The sequence below is a fragment of the Egretta garzetta genome, unplaced genomic scaffold, assembly GCF_000687185.1.
Source record: "Egretta garzetta isolate BGI_Z169 unplaced genomic scaffold, ASM68718v1 scaffold163, whole genome shotgun sequence".
Taxonomy (NCBI): Eukaryota; Metazoa; Chordata; class Aves; order Pelecaniformes; family Ardeidae; genus Egretta; species Egretta garzetta.
Window position 1 is genome coordinate 76,735 of NW_009259308.1, and position 18,092 is coordinate 94,826.

At 40.8% G+C, this 18,092-nt stretch overlaps 1 protein-coding gene across 1 annotated transcript in view; it reads left to right on the plus strand.

Annotated features, from left to right (window-relative positions):
- CRB1 (crumbs cell polarity complex component 1) overlaps positions 1-18,092 on the plus strand; it is a 111,190-nt gene that overhangs the window by 38,877 nt on the left and 54,221 nt on the right. Inside the window, 3 exon segments of the mRNA XM_035891738.1 lie at positions 5,154-5,349; positions 8,829-8,968; positions 10,136-10,318. Coding sequence (XP_035747631.1) covers positions 5,154-5,349; positions 8,829-8,968; positions 10,136-10,318 — 519 coding nt within the window.

Below are 18,092 nucleotides of genomic sequence, written 5' to 3' on the forward strand. Positions count from 1 at the left end.
GGGGGGACACGACGACCGCAGCTATTGCTTCAAGTGATTCAAATGAAAAAGAAATAAGAGATGTGGTTTACAGCTCCATCCCCAAATCCCCATGCAGGAGGGGAAGTCAGAGGTAAAAAGCAGCTTTCCCATGTCTGACACAGTGCTTGTTGGAAGCCAGCCCTCGGTTAATATCCCTCATGAGCACGGAGAATGTTATTTGAAGGAAGCTTGTTACCTTCCCGCCACCCCGCTGCTGCCAGCGGGTGTCTGAGCCCAGGCCAGCCGAGGAGAAAACTACACAACCAGGGAAAAGCCGAAGAGCAGAAGGAAGGAAAAACCTATTAACAACCAGCATGGTTACTCTGCAATGATCAGACTCAACCCAGACCTCCTGTTGTATTCAGGAAACTGTATTTGTTTAACTGGCACCGTTAGTGGGGTCCAGGCCTGGATCTATAGCCCAGGAACTCGGTTTGAAAGAGGCAGAATATACACCTTGGAGACAAAGAAAGAGAAAACATAATAAAATAGTAAAGCCCAAACAAAAAGAAATGAAGACTGAGATCAACACAAACTGCTGGAGGAAACTCGCGCTGCTGGAGCCGCTCCACTTTCATCACGAAGTTCTGCTGCTTCCCAGGCTGATGCTCTCTGCTCTAACCAAAAATCAAGCATTGTCACCAAGCGCTCCACACTCCCCACAAGCAGAGGGAAGAAATGAGGAGAGAGCCAAGGAAGGAGAAGAGGGCTAAAGTACAAAGCAGAAGAGGCTGCAGTGTTTTGACATGCAGCTCCAACGCTGCTTCCAGCAGCAAAGAGACTAATCATAATCATTCTATAAAGGAGTAGTGGACTGTTGCTTTGGCAGTAAAACACCAGCTTTTAAGGGCTACTTAACAAAATGATTTATCAGAAGCATTCTTTTTTGTTTTCTGCACCTTGCTGTGAGTTGCGCTAAATGCACAAGCCAGAGGGATTACTGGATGAAAGCCCTGAGGTGTCCCCACTGGTAATAAAAACCCTCATTTACTCTGTCAGGGGATCTTGCCAACCATTATTATCCTGGCCTGACACCGTGAATTACTGTGGGAAGTCATCCAGCCTCATCTCATTTCCCTAAGATGTTAAAAAGGTTATATCTCCTGATCTGTAGGTAGAGAATGTACAGTAAATCTACAGCAGTAATGTTAACCAAATGCTTGAGTTACTGGCTGCGGTTGCTACTTGTTTCACGGACTATGACTGCTATTTTGTTTGATTGGTATGCTGCAGCACTACTTAAAATAGCTGAGAAATGTCACACATAATTCTTACACAAATGGAAGAGGTTAGAATGTGCCAAGAGCCAAAGAGTGGAAAATTTAGCATGAAATCCGCAGTTTCTATGATAATGCTCTGCATGTGTGAAATTATTTACAAGACATGTGTCACGCAGCTGTTAAATAATGAAGCTCAATTGGTTTGTTGAAGTTTTGCTGGCTACTTAATCAAATGCGTTTTTTCCTCCGTTGCACTAATTGCACTTGCTTTTAATTCACCCCACCAAGCATGGCATAAGAGCCTGTTATTACCCACAGCTAGGTACAATAATCACCTTGCTGGACACAGCTGAAGCCAGCCATCCTTTGCCAGAGAACATATTAGTCTGAACTATCAGAGGTGCATGGCAGTTCCAAAAAACAGTCTTAGCCCAAGACAAAAGCAGGAGAAAGGGTTTCAGTGACAGACCCAATAGCTACAACGGGCCAAATTTGTTCTTGCTGCAATGCCTTTTACTAGGACGTAACCATAGCTGGGATGAACTCTGTACAATGTGAAGAAATTATTCCTGATGGATCTTTAAGTTCTTGCGCAGTACACTTATCAATAATATGTACACCATGCAAATATTTAGAGTAGATGTGTCCTAAGTCTTAGGTGCTTAAAGGCAAGCAGAGGCATGGCAGCCTCTACCACGGGATGAAGTACCTCAAAGTACAGATCCCACTTCCCAACAAGCTCAAGGCAGCATCATGGTGGATATCAACAGCAAATGGCATTGTCCATTCAACAGCATTTGCCAACAAAGTGGAAGGTCTGTTACCTTCCCCAAGCTTTCAAGTTGCAAACCAGCACTCCCCACCTTGCAGCCTAGGCAGCCTGAGCAGAGGATTTGGCCCAGGTTACCAGCTTGCTGCTGAGACTCCTAACCACAAGACCGTCATGTGAGAAGATCCCAGTGGTGCTGGCCACATTGCAAGGGGTTTTCAAAGCAGAGATTAGCAGAGGGCACATACAGCCAAAGGGCACTTGTGGCAGTTCATAACCTGCCAGCACTGAAACCCGTGGTTGGATTTAGCCCCACTGTTATCCTCCAATGGCATCTGGTTAGTGCAGTGTTGTAAGTCCTGTAACATCTTATGTCTGTGCATGCACGCAGGTAACTGGTGGTTTGTATAGACCTGTGCACAAAAAGGACAAGCCTTGCTCCAAGAAACTGAACTCGTCTCTCTATCTAGTTTTTGATTAACTCTCTTCCTGCCCTTTCAAAGCTGGTGCCTCAAAAATATGTATCTGACACTCTCCATCCAGCTGATGGCACGTAAGATTACTATGTACAGATTGAGGAATTTTGAGACGGTCTTTTGTACCTGTCATACCCGAGCACAGCATTACAGCACAGGAGAGCAGAAGGGGTGGCCTGGATACCAATTTCCAGCTGTACTAAGAACATGCAGGTCCACCTTGAACTACACTGAGCCTGCAAACCTCTAGCATCTTTGACCAGAAGGTGACTTTACAATATATCTGTAGGCAGACAAGTCTAAAATGTTGGCTGTATCTCTTTCATCCTCGCCTGCATTTAATTCTTATTGACTGGGGCTGTACAAAGAAGCGCACAGTAGGACTCATTTAAAAAGCAAGCAGCGTAAGAAATAATCTTAGTTCTTCAAAGAAACCACAAAAGTAATAAATATCACTTGTATCCACCTGCCCAGTCTTCCAATTCAAACCACTTGTGTGGTTTGGTATCTGCTGAAACACTCTGCCTGCTCTAGGATGGGATGCTTTTGCTCTTGATGCCATAGCCCCATACAATAACCGTGGCAGGGCTTGTTGGTGCTTTTTTTTTTTTTTTTTTCTTCTTTCTGGCATACGATACTTGGCATACAGCATATTTATGACAGAATGTTAGGCTGAGGTGCAAATGCAGATCTAATCTTTTCATCTCTCCTCTTCACATATAAGAAAGCCCGACAGGAGATTCAGTAGAGGCTAGGAAGGAATTCCTCCCGTTTGCATGGCAGGTCGCATTGGCTGGACACATTACACAGAGAGAAGTTTTCTTCTGAGGCAACATTGCCGAAGGCAGGTTACTGGGCTTGATAGATTAAAGACATGAACCAAAACAACAACGCTATGTTCTCATGTTAATCGTCAGGCTGTTCTCAGGCCTGTAGTTTTAAATTTGGCTGAACTGAGGATCAGTTGAACAGGGCTTGTTTTGTCACATGATTTTTAGTGTTCGCAGTAAGCTGTTAACAAGCTCTGGCAGATTTACGGTCACTAGACATACTTCTGCAAACACACTGTTTACAATTACAGCGAATTCACAGGGCAATGACCACAGAGGGATTGCTCACTATAGCTGGATGCAATGTACATTACCATAAAGCCCTAAGAGAGTGTTCCTGTGCTAGGGTCTCACAGCAGGCTCCTGCTGGAAGCAGTGGCTACCTGAATCAGTGAATCTTTAAACTGGAGGCACGGGACCAGCAACTTCACCCATCCAGTGTTCTGTATGTGGTCTCAAGAAACTATAAAACTAAATTATCTAAAATTACAGCAATAATATTTCAGAACCACTAGAAAGATGAACTTGCACTGTTATGTTTAAATGAAATGAAAAATAGCTATGAGCTAACATCTTCAAATTTTGTTTTGGTATTTTAAGATATTCCCAGGCATTTATCTAGAATAGAGATTTTTAATATATTTTTTTAAAGATTCTACATTCAAAAGGGTCAAAATAAATTGGTAATCAGTAATAAATTAGTAACAGTGCTAAATACTAGCAATCTCAGTGTTTTGAGAAATATAATCTTAAAATGTACAAATTTCACAGCAGGACAGAGCTGGCAAAAAAAGCATAAAAACAGACCTAGAGGTGAGCTCCTAAATGAATTGCTAAGACAATACCCATCATCAAAACATGTCTGTTACCATCTTTTGATGCCCCATCATCTTGTACTGAAAACGTCACCTCTCCAAAAAAAAAAAAAAAAAAAAGGAACCCATTCTCAAGGCTGAAAATTCTCTTTCAAGTAGGAAATCCCCCTGAAAACCATTTATAATACAACTACTGCTTTGGTAGGCCAAATAAAAGATAGGGAAGTCCACTTAAAAGCAGATTCTTCATTGTGACTTGCCATTTTGCATTTGTTTTGTGGCTGATATTGCAGCTGTTAAAACTAATTGACTTGGCATGTGAAAATTATTTTTAAAAATATCACTCTATTACTCAAAATACTACATAAATGCATAAGCATACAAAACTCTGAAATAATCAAAGCAGGAGCTGCAAGGCATTAGTTATTGAAATTTTCTTAGTATCTCCTGGACTGTGCTAGAGATAAGAAAAATCAATTTATATTTAACCTGCCAGCTACCATAAATATCTGTAAACTAATATTAGTACTGATTTAGTTCCATCAGTTATCTCTGAAGAGCAGTTCCAAGATTCTGACCTGTTGCAAACATGGCATCATAAGCCAATTTGTTTACACATTGCTAAATCTTAAAAAAAAAGAAAATAAAATAAAAATCAAGTAATAAGACTTCCAATGAGTTCAATTAACTGTGTGGCTTTAAATGGACTCTTCTGAGGTCATTAAATTACTGGTCACTTCTGTATTATATAAATATGGTAGTCGCATGGTTTGAATAATCTGCAAATCAGTTCATTCTGTTTCCATGTTCAAGCTAATATAAAAAGTTGTTATTCTACCTATTCCTGTGAATAACAGCCTGTTTGTTCTTTTGTAAATTCTCCCAAGCCTTGAAAAAAACCTAGCCTTGCAATGAACATTGAGGAGGAAATATCTTTTAAAAATAGGCAATTACTTAAAAAAAAAAAAAAGATAAAGTGAATATTGTACTTCTGAGTTTGCTTGTTTTCTTTGCTTTTGAAGGTACAAACTGTGAGCTGGAAATAGATGAGTGCTCATCACAGCCATGCCTGAACGGCGCAACCTGCCAGGATTCCCTGGGGAGCTTCGCCTGCTCCTGTGCGCCAGGCTTCCTTGGAGACATCTGCGAAACCAACATCGACGAGTGCGTCAGCCGGCCGTGCCTCAACGGGGGACAGTGCACAGATGATGCCAACGGGTACGTCTTCTACAGCTTGGTAACACTAATGTGAGGTGCTGTGAGCTCCTCTGCTTGCAGATGGGATGCTGCGAAAGCCTGCACTGCCAGGTAGCTGATTTAATTTCAAATTGTAGATTTCACTCCTTGATCCTGTACTGATTTCACTTTAAATTGGAGGAAAAATTAGAGAATGCAAGTCTGGTGTCAGAGCCAGTAGGACAACAAAACGTTTATGGCAAAGACTGATCAAGCGGTACGTCTTTCACATTTGTACTTTAAATATTTACAACGTGTTGTTTGTCTGGCCCTGAGGACTGTCATTTACAGATGAATTCTGTTTCTAACTCTCATCAAACTTTAGCTTCCAAGAGATGTGAGTGTATAAAATTGAATTTGCTAACAGTAGCTGCCCACGCTGACAGACAGAAGCATTAGAAAAGAGAGGCAACAAAAAACTGTAATAATAGTAACCATAGTAATAGATAACATTATGAAATGTGTCAGGAACTTTACAGGCATACAGGACAACAGCTTCTTATTCTAAAGAACCTGCAGTCCATGGACAAAGAAAAAAAAATGAAGAGAATGCAAAGCAACAGAAAAGTAAGTTTCTCCACCTGATGTTAATAGTCCTACACGGAGGTCCAAGCACAGCCCAGGCAGCCAGAGCTCTGGCATTAGTTCACCAATACTGGCTTGGCGTACTCAGCATGAGATTTCCCAAACTGAAAATGTATATGTACAAGCTCATGTCCGTGTTATAGAAAAAAACAAACAAAAAAAAAAGCTGAAAGTTCATGAGTGTATTCATGCAGGCTCTCCCCTTGCCAGTAGAAGATTTGTCTTCTACTGTGTATTTTCCAGTTTTTATAAAGCAGTTTTGAAGATTTTATGCTGCAAACATCAGCCCAAAAATCACGTCAGGGAAAGGCATGCTTGCCTTGAATGAGAGGGGGAAGAGATCATGTTCTGGGAATGAGCTTTTTTTACAGCGTGGAGACATGGCACCAACCTTGCGGAGCTTTTTTTCAGCAGCGCTGAATGACTCTGTACAGGACAAAGCCATTTACCATTTTCCAGTGTAGCTAAAGCATGACAGCCGGGAGAGGGAGGTCACCTCGCACCCAACTAGTTCACAGCAGACCCACTCAGTAACCTGCAAGCCTTTTGAGGATACATGCACAAGGTGAGCAACTGGGATGCTCATTCAGACTGGACTTAATCCTACTCATTTTCCTCCTAGCTTTTAAAGCGGAGGTACAAGTAAGAGCAATTTTAATTGGCTTGTAATACTGCAGGATATCTGGAGAACAATTGGAGCTTTTCCCACATTTGTTACATGATGAAAAGGGTTGGAGAACAAAGCAATTCAAAACAGAAGGATGTCTAGCAATTTCCTTCCTTTTGTAGATTTTTTGGGTTAAATGAAGAATTGTAGTCTTTAAACAGCAGTTTTCTTTTCCTGACTGATGCTACAGTACAGCTGAAGCTTTTGTGTGTGCCACCAGCTCTCACAGAAATGTGTGAGGCGACAGATTTAGCATTCAAAGCTGTAAATACAAATACTGAACAAATTCTCTCCCAAATTTCTGACCGATTCTTCCACTGAGGTTTCATGAATGCAACAAAGTAGAACTCGCTCTCTTAAAAAACAGTTTCACTTTATTACACATTTCTTATTTAAATCAACAATTTACAAAGGCAACCTAGCTGGACCTACAAAACCTGGTGTGCGCAGGCACAGCGGATACCTCTGCATGCTCCAAGCCTTTTTTTCCATAGAAAATACTCCCAGGACCTTCAATGCTCTTTTGATGGCATACAAAAGAACATCTTGTATTGCTTGTATTGCTTTCTGCATATTGTGAGAACGTACTCCAAGAAGCCCCAAAAATATGTTAGGTAGAGTATCTTAGAGTATCACTCTTATTAGAAAAAGCCATCTGCATGCTCAGTCACAGCCTGCCCACAAGCAGGGTACCCTCCAGAATCCCTGAAGTTTGACAGCAACATCAAACACTTTAAGATACCCAAGAAAAAAGGCACACGGGTGGGCCTTCACATTAAGCAGCAAGTTGTGAATATTCCTCACTATTCCTACATTCTGGACCAAAAGGGAAAAGGAGCGTGGACTAAGGCAGAAAAAAAGGTTTCTCTACAAAGCTGAACTGCACCAAACTGAAGGCACATGGAGGAAATGTGTGAAAAATACAGCAAAAGAAAGAGACTTCTGTTCTGAGAACATACCTCGGAAGGAAAATTATTTTTCTGATTCACATCTTCCTCATTACTTTTTATATCCTAAATTCAAATGCCACCTGGTCTAAGTCATCTCTGATTTTGATTTAAGAATAATCCATACACTAGTAATAAACTGGCCTGCCAGAAGTTTCTGCTTATGTACACTTAAATAGTGTAGTAAAAAGTTTATACATTTTGGTTTGGTAGCCTGCAGGAGCCAGTTGTTCTCTGATGCTCCCTTATGTTCAACAGTTTCACTGTCTCTCCATATATCTAGTCCAAGTCTAAGACTTAGATATTAAGCACAGAAATTATCAAATAATTATGCTTATCTCTTGTTCAGCAAGAGTCCCTATGATTTCAATTGTACAATAACCAGTGTATAATTTTAATGTAAAATAGAAAATACAAGAATAAATTTTTGGTTTTGATAATTATTATTAGACAAAGATCATCCAAGCATGCACATTTAACATGTTATCCTACAAAGGCCTGTCTTTTCTAATGACACATACAAGTTCACCTTATACCTTAGGACCTAAGCATAGGAGATATGTATTTTATTACAATTAGTTCACCTGAAAAAAAACCACAAACAAAAAAACCCAGACCTTACCAATTACCTGCACCTTGTTCATCTATACATATCCTAGTTTGTTTACTTCTAAACCCCTAATAGTAACGTCGCTATCAAAACAATGCTCCTATTACTGTTATTGTTGGAACTATACAAGCAATTGACATTTCTGTAGTAACCTAACAACAAAAAATATTGGTTTTCATCAAAGAGAAAATATCACTTAATCGAGGAACAGAAATTGCCTTATTTTTTTGCCAATCCAATTTCCACCAGTCCAAGGGAAAGGATACTAACACACTTACTGCCTCTCCCCTTTTTATTTTATGAATAATGTTAAGCTTACAAAAATTGCATTGGAAATAACAGACTTTTTTCCCCCCAAAATTAAAAAAAAGAAGAAAAAAAATCAGTAATTTTTAGAAAAAATGATCTGTCAAAACCAATTTGAATTCACAAGCAGTTTTTTTCCCAGACAAAACCACATATTGCAGTAAAAAGCTCATTGTTCGTTCCCAATGGCTGCGGTTTCCCCTAGAGCACCAGATGGTTGTCTTGAGCCTGGACTCAACTGTGCAAGCTGCTAGCCAAGGCTACACAAGAAGTCCGTGTAGGTTTGGGAACAAAGCCCATATCTCCTGACTTCCAGCAAGAGTGAACATTGCATTCTCTGTTGCAGGTACAGCTGCAACTGTACTGGGACTGGATTTATGGGCATACACTGTGAGACCCTAACTCCCTTATGTTGGTCACAACCATGCTACAACAACGGCACTTGTGAGGAGAACACTGACAATTACACATGCCACTGTTGGCCAGGTAAGGTCCAAGTTCTTCTGTAAGCAGTTTCCTTGTGTAGTAGGTATGTCCTCATTTTTTTTTTCTGATACAATAAAAGGTTGAAGTGACATAACCTTAACAATACACTGTGGGCTTGTGTTTAGATAGGCTTCATGCCTCATCCTGAGTCAGAGCCCTACAGGTAAGTTGCCCTCTTTTCCAGCTAAGGGTTTCCCCCAACAGTAGAAGTTGGCAAAACAAAAAGTGCCAGCATTATGGAGTAAAGACAGGAGACAAGTCAAAGTTGGGATTCATTCAAGAGTTGCTTAACTCTTCAAGCCTTCATAAATGAATCACTGCTGCAGCTGACCCTTTTTTATTCTTCACTAACACAACCTTTAAATCAGTCTAAACCCCCACTTTTCAATGCAAAATATTGTCTGTTTATAAATATAAACTAGATTTTGCATTGGGGAAACAGGTCATCTCCATATCGCCACTGCAAGTTCTTCTGTCTAGCACCATGGAATGAAGCACACTGGGCTGTTTTCTCATCTACCAACTGGAGAGAGACTTTGTGAATCTTTCAGCACGCAGACTAACTACAAGAAGTCTCTAGAAAGTTTGATGCCTGTGTCCTTACTGAGGACACAAGAGCACAGCGCATCTTGAGGAGTAAATGCTGCAGTGGTGTTGGTCTACACGGTTCTTGGTGCGTTAGAAACAGAAAGATTAGACAGAGCCCTTAGCATTTTCCAGAAACTTTCCAGAGGAGTTTTGTGGCACTTCAAACCCCAGATAAAGCACTTTACAAACAGCAAATAATTCATCCTCCCTGCCCTCCTCTGTCATGGGGAGGCAATGCAAAAGGAAAACTTCACGCAACCTGAGAGCGTACCTGCACCACAATGTGGCAGCACCTTCTTATCCACACAGATCTCCACCTTACGTCCTAAAAAATGCCAGCCTGTAAAGCACAGCAAAGCCCAGCTACCTAATGCTGAACACAGCCGTAGCGATATCCTGCTGACGCGCCCTGACAGAGAGCTGCAAGGAAACGCTCATGCCTTCAAGAAGCAGAGGAGGTCTATTAGCACGTGACAGGGACTGGAACCAAGTGCACCTAATATTTGTGATAAAATTTGCAGGTCTGGAATGAATGGGTAGCTCATCAATTAAATGCCTTCTCCTCGTGGCTCTCCACAGGCTATGTGGGTTCCCGCTGTGAGGAAGACGTCGGGGAGTGCAGCAGCAGCCCCTGCCTTGCCGGGGGTGACTGCGTGGAGCTCTCCTGGGCTGGCCGCTACGGGAGCATCCCAGGCCTGCCGCCCACCTTCAGCTACAACAAGGCCGAGGGCTATATCTGTAGCTGTAAGCCAGGCTTTACCGGTAAGATTCCTTTGGTGAAAGCTTCGGAAATGATGTACTGCCATATCCTGTTGTTTAGGCCTGGCTGCAAATAAGTCTATAAAATGGCACGTGTTTTAAGGTGCCATAGTGCAAAGGGTCCCTCTGGTGGTCGCCATCCACACATTTCAGTGGCAATTGGTATGGAATAAAGGGAGTTGGCTGCACAAGTTGTGAAGGTAGCAAGAGAGGGGCAGGCTCCAGGTATGGCCCCTACAGCAGCCGGGGAAAGACGTGGTCCTTCCATGACCTTGTCTGCAAAGCTTCATCATTCATAATGCATTTGCTTGAATTATGCCATAAACTTAGCAGGTGTTTTATCATGAGTTTGAAATTCACTGCACACAGGTATTAAGTTACATGTAGGAAAACAATGAATACCAAATAAGAGAGTATTTTCATAAAACAGCCATAAAACAAAACTCGAAAGCTTTCTCTGTTTTTGTCCTCATGTAATTCTACATAGCAGCACTGGGGACCAGCAGGAACACTTCTTCCTCTGAGCACAAGGCAACACTTTGTATAAATTCAGCAGCGTAGTGTGCTGGTGATATTCTACAACTTAAATGAAAAATAATTTCAAGTTGTGTGCGTAGCTGTGTTTTTAAGGGGAAAAAACCCTATTGAAATTACAGATGCTCACAATCCTAAGCAAGAAGATGTGTTGAAATTTGCATTTAACACAGCCTACACTACTTAGCATAGCCACAAACAAGTTTGGTTTGGATTTTACACTTCTGGGTTTACAGTATTTTTTTGTGACCTCTATTGCCTTTTTCCTTCTAATGGAAAAAAAATACTAAATAGATAGATTAATTTAACCAGTCATCAATTTCTCATTCCATTCATCTCCTGAGCACCTTATAACCTTTCCTCTGCCTCCCAGTGGGTTGTACGACTGATGTCTCCAACATCAGAGATACAAAAGTGCATGGAGAACACTGCTTTTACTCTGAATTCCCAATTTATTTTTCTTCAAATCGGCATTGATATTTGTTTGCTCTTGTTCCATCCTTTCCCCTTAACTGTCCTTCCCTATCCTGTCACTAAGTGTTGCTGTTGTACTTTTGTTCTGCTTAAGAGAGTATAATATGAGGCTTGAGGTATCCCCCAGGCTGCCCTAAGCACCCTTACCTCTTCACCTGCCACTTCTTCCTCTTCTCTTCCTTCCAGTGATGTCTAGCTCTCAAATTTCTTCTCTTGCCCTCTTGCCCTAATTTAAAAACTCCTATGCTCTGTCAGACAACCCAGAAGGTGTTCCTTGTTTAATCATCATCCTTTACCCTCCCACTTCCATATCAGTTGCCTTCACCTGGCTTGTTTGCCTGATTTGGGTAATGATTCTCCTGCTTTTTTTCACATGGAGGACTCTTCTGTTCCTCAACGGACCCATGTACTGGCAGATTCTAAGTAGCCTGAAGAGTGTCAGAATCTGTTTAAATCAATTAGTCTTAAATCTTGGTTTTTTCAGTAGGTAAGCTCCTAAATCACAATGCAGGACTCTCCAAAGCACAACTGAGAGAAGTCTTGGAGACCCTGAAATTTCTGTTGACTTCATATGCAAGTTACATTACATTTTTTAAAACCTTATGTAAGTTTAGTTATCCACATACCTGTTGGATACGATATATAAGATTCATTAGAAAAAAACCAGAGTAGTTATTCTTACCAAAGAGTGTGCCCAGGCAGCTGGAGGCAGGAAGAACGTAATCTTTAACAGGGATGGCTGTAAAAGCTGCATGTGACCTGTCATTCAGTAATATGCTGCAAAATAAGGCAAAACAAGGTTAAACTTGCTACTTGTGTCAGCTCCTTCCCTGCCTTTGTTTTTCAGCAGGGCCTAAATTTTAAACTCTTTTCTTGCTGGCCTGTGTAAGATAAAATGCAGTCAAGCAATTTACATGTTAATAGAGAAAACAGCAGGATTGCTCTAACTGGCACTTAGCATCCTAGGCTCCCAGGCTTTGCTCCAACAGCCCTCAGGTACAAAGCAGCCAACCTCCCCAGTCCTCCCAGCAGCACTGCGCATTTCTCTCTGGCCCTTCTTCTTCCCCCCAGGAAATCTGGAAGTGGAAAGTGCTCAAAATGAGCCTCAGCCTCCTTGTATGCCAGAAGCAGTGACACAAAAAGCCTATAGGGTGGCATGAAAACATTCACTTCTGATGATGATAAGTAATTTCTCTCATTATAGCCAAATTCATAATAAATAAACCACATGTTTGAATGGAATTAAGGAAGATTTAGAATTGAGTTGATAGCAGTAGTATGATTCAAGACAACAGATGAATCCCTGGTCAGGATCACTCAGTATATGGGTGCTTATCTAATGTGTATGAACTAACAGTCAACTGGAAAAAAGGTCAAATCCTTTCATCTGGGTATCGGTACATCTCACTGACAGCCAAAGTCCTTCATTTCTGTGGCTGTAGGTCAGGAGTTCTTCCAGCCTTACACCTGAATAGTTGTATGCGCTTTAGATTTAAACCTCAGATTCCTATTGAAACAGGGCAAAGGTTTTCTTTAATAAATTACATTCAATATTTTATTATACCCCTTTCCTCAGTAAAGCGCTTGCAGAACATTATAATCATACTTCACTATTCAGGGTAATATGAAGAAATAATAATCCACATACTCTGCATTGTGTGGGCCTGATCCAAAAGCAATTCAAATCAGTGGAAAGAATTTGAGGACAGATGCAAATTTTGTAACAAGCATAAAATGGCATCTTTGAACTCAGAGGGTAAGATTGCAAGCAAATTACAGTACTTCAACTGAAAAACTGAGAATATCTGCCTTTTGGACTATAGTTTTTAGCCCCAAGGGCAGGAGATAATGGAGCCTAAACACATGCCTATGTCAGGATAGAATATTTTGCCACCCAGGTAGGAAAAAGGAATAAATATTATCTGACAGTATCTTGTTATAGGTGGTGATCATTCAGGTGACTTGAAAAATAGTCATTAGTCCTACTAAAAGTCTTGGAAGGCACAAATCTGCAACCAACTTTATTTATACAATTTGATTCTTAAAAATAAAACCCAAAAATATCACTCTGGAGACTTTATCCCAGCTAGGAACTCTTTGAGGCCATTGGATATATGCCTTCTCCCAGATCCAAGAAGGGAAATTCCTGTGACAGTCTACAAAGGGTTAAAACTTCTCCGGCTCCCTTTTAAATCAAAGGGTGTGGGGATACTCAGATTTCAAGAGGTCTCAATAGTTCTGCAGTAGCAAGCCCTAGATTTTTTTATATTACGTGGGTCTGCTGGCCCCCTAGCACAACAGTACTTTTCATAGATTGGGCTTTCTTTTAAAGGGCTTGTGATTTGTTACTGCTAGCTAAAGGCAACTGTTACCCTAGAACTATGTCCTTTCATATCGTGGCTATATTGCATTGCTCTAGCACTGCACATTTTTTAAAAGGACTGTTATTTGAAAGGTTAAACTTTTCACTTTCCTCATGAAAACATATGGGAAAGGAGGAGGGCAGAGCTATGGATTTGGCAGTGGCTCATTTCACCAGGTTGTAATAAACTTAACACCATGTCAAAATTAAAGAACCTCTGAACTTGCAAGGTCTATCAAGCGACACATTCCAGCGTTGAACTGAAACTGAGGAGGGGTGAGTGTGCAAGGCTCCCCGTGCCTCAAAAGCAGTGCTGCCCATGGTCCCCAGGTGGGTGGGACAGTACCGCTAGTGAGGATGAAGACCATCCATTTTGCTTCAGCAGCATGAGTGTAAGAGAACCCACGAACCCCTTTGTAGTCAGGGTGCCTGCTGCCTGCTGGCACGCAGACACGTGCTGGCTGCTGAGGACCTTACTGCTTCTGGTGTCTTGTTATCAGCTACGTGCCAGTTGTGCCAGCAGCGCTGCTGTTTGCTTTGGCATCATGAATTCCTAAGTGGGTTTTGGCCTTTTCGTTTATATTTGCCTTGTTTTCTGTTTTTCCCTTTTAAGTCTCCTTGGCCCTTTTCCCAGTCTGTTGGACTGCTGCAAGAGAAAATGATATGATCAGACTGGTGTCGTATGCGTATTGAATTCCTGGCATATGCATGGAGGAAAGAAACTGTCTCCTGGAGCCAGAAGATGAGGCAGATAAATGGCCAGTATGGGAGAGTACTGAACACTCAACTAAGTAAAGAAAACCTCAACCCAGATACTGAAATGTGAACATCATGGGACCAGGGCTTAAAAACTGAATCATTTGGACTCTCATTCTGCACTTAAGCCAGGGTGAAAGAAACACAGAAACACATAGGGCATCAGGCTTCCATTTCCCTGCACATCTTTAGATGCTGCTATAGGCAGACTACCCAGCAGACAACAGGGTAGACTATGTCTCAGCCAGCCATACTCCTCTCCCCCGGCCTGTGACAGTATTATACAGACGTAAATATTATTTATGAGTAATGGGTAGGATCATAGGCACATGAACACTAACTTGGGAAGCTTAAAATACATTCATATATTTTTGTTAAATCCCATTCTTAACCATCAGTACAATGATCACGGAGCTGCCATCTTTCTCAGATATACAAAGCAGTGTAAGTCTTACAAAAATGAAATCAAGCAGATGATGAATAGCAGAGTTCTCATCTTCTCCCCAAACTCCAAATTTTATTTTTTCCTTTATTTCTTCGTCTGTCCTTCAGCTGTTTACACCACAGCAGTCAATCATTCCTCCATTACACCAGGTGAATTCACTTTAATTTTGTAGCCTGACATCACAGTTTAAAAGGTTATTTTCTCTTGATTTTGAGACCTTAGAAGAATACAAGACTGTTCAAGGAAAGGATGAGGAAAAAAAGGTGGAGATACAGAGAGAAAAACAATTTTTAAATTAAGATGGTGCCAAGGGCACCTCTCATCTTTTCAGTGGGACTCAGGCTTCTCCTGCAGGCAAGGCAAGAACTCAAGTTCAAAATTAACAGGTCTGGAGGTACTGTTAGCTAATTATTATTCCCATATAAGCAAAGGTTCAAGAAGCAAAATGTTGCTACTACCAAGCATCCATTCAAGGTTAGCCAGTTTAAGGAGAAGTTCCAAATACAAGTACTACACATGTGAAATGTTGAAAAACAGAATTAGGGCTTGATGTGTTTGTAGGCTTCTTACCACTCTGGAGCTGCAGAGAGGCTGTAACAGGGATGCAGATGTACATCTTTCTCACCTAAATTCGATTCACAATTGGTACGGATTCCCTTTTACACTGCTAGACTGTGAAAGGCTCCTTTAGAAAATCGACTTTTTGGTGCTGGGCAGTTGTGCAGCAAAACATTAAAAAATGTTGCTATTTCCTGAGCATGGGAAAGAAGTTACTGCTTTCCTAGAGATATTTCTACAGTGCTGCCCTATCCCCGTTCCAGATGCTGTGATCTCCATATATTCAAATCTCCTGTGTTCAAAAGCACAGGGGGAAGGAGAAGGAGGACCTTCCCTCACTGCTCCCAGGCAATCTCTAGCAGCTCCAGCATTACAAGACCAGTGTAGGCAAGGGCTGTACCAACACAGGATGCCCTCAAGGCCTGGCAGGCGCTTACTGCCTGTAAAAATCCTACACCAAAAAAAAGACAATTAGCACTTTAAAGTACTTTTTCCATCTCTACTAAAGCCTCTGATCTTGAAAGAACATTTGGACAGGCTTTTAATGATTCTGTCCTCTAATACTACTTAGCATTTCTTCAATCAGTAGCATCCTGGTAAGGAGTTGTTCACATTGTAATCAGAATAGGTTCCTTCTCAGTTTTCCGCTCCTCTACTTTTGTCATGGAATTCTTCCTTCTCTTTTTTCTTAGTTTTTGGTCAGGATATTCTCTTTGAATGACAGAGCGTGTCCTTTAATGCAACATGCTCACTAGTTTCTTGCCTCTTTATTAACTATTGATCAAAATGCTTTCTTTGCAATAAGCACTAATCACGTCTCACATGCTTAGCTCCCAGACCAAACTCATTGATAGGTTACTTTAATTAGTCTTTTTCTGTAGAGTCACCCGGAAGGAAAGCTGAGGTCGAACTCACAGTTCGCACACTCTGTACCCTAATGGCCGTATGAAGGAAGCACACCTCCAAACATTGATAACAGCACAGAAATTAGGCTATATCTGGGGGAATTTATGAATTTACCATTACTTTATCAGTTTCCATTACAGAACTCATGGCACATTTCTATTTCATTTCTACTGCAGGTAGTGCTCCTCTTCAACAACCATAAGAAATACCATTTAGTGCAAATATAATTTTTGCATTCTTCAGCCGTATAAATCACCACAGCAGCTAAGACTGACTTGTGTTATTCATGACAGCTCTTTCCTTAACAGCCTATGTCTTGAGATACTTTGTGAAAGCCTAATAGCTTTTTTTTTTTTTCAAAAATTAATCTTCTTATGATTCAACTTGCCCCCCTTCATGGCAGCGGGCTGCGAGAGCAATTGTTTAAATGCACCGACTCTAGTTGTAGTGGTTACCCAGTGTTTATCATTGGTTAAAGAATTCCAGTTTAGTGGGAGATGCTTCAGAAAACAGCAGCATGTATCTCTAAGGAATGCTGATACCACCTGAAAATCTTTCTGTATTTACCACAATATTTTTCAGCTTGGGTTTCACCTCACTAAAATTTGAACATTTCATGAGTACAAGCAGATTCAGTCATATATCATTACTGTGAAGTACAGAAGCATTATCCCCACTTCAGAAAAACAGAAAAAAGGTCCAATATGATCATAAGGTATGACATTACCTTATGAACAGTGGAGCTTTACAACAACCAATGGAGGATGCATTTATACATCATTATCAGATCCAGTTACTGTATTTAATGTGTTCCAAGTAGAGACTGAGACGGTTTCAGATCATAGGTACAAAATATGAACCTAGCATGGGCGCTAACTATGCAGTGGACACCTTTTAATGAAACAAAATTCAGCTTTATTGAAAACTCGGCTTGTCCCTATTATTCCTATTGTACAAGGGAACCTTTTGACAGAAGAGTATTTTTACTGGCAATGACAATCCGTGTTAAAATTGTGTAAAAGCTGAAGCATGACAATTAAAAAAAGACCCCTTGAACTTTCCATGACAACGTTTTACAGAATTAGCCCCCAGACCTGACAATTTGTTTGCAACCTGGAGAATGATATTTAGGGCCCTGATATCCTATGCATTTTTTTTTCATGAGAAATATGTATTGCCTGAGAAATATCTCTCCTCTTTTGTTGCGAGTTGCACTGGAAATGCAGAGATCGCAGCCATCACTTCTGCATTATTCAGCACCAAAAGAATGCACAAATGTCAAAATGTTTGGGGTTGGTTTTTTTGAGTTAGAAATATATGAAATTAAAACACTAGGAAGCATCTACCAATATTATTTTCAGAACATGTATAGAGTTTCATGCTTTAAAATTTCACAACGACCCCATCATTACTATGATCTATTTTCTCTAGTTACACTGATATGTTAAGTTGTATAATGTAGTCTGACGTGATTGACAGAGCCTGCAAGCAGTGGATATTTTGAATCTGGCACATCTCTCTGTGTTAAACAGTGTTGCACACAAACACCTTTTAGCACGAAAAGCTTTTTTCCTTGAAGGGAAGGAGGAAGGGATGAATGGCTTTTTATCCATAACCTCCCAGATCTTGCAACACACAGACAGGTAACGTCCTTAGATTTAAGAAATCCCTAAGTCCAGTACTGACAAAAAGTTCTTTAAAAAAATAAAAATATTACAAATGTAAATTATTTGGCAGCAGGA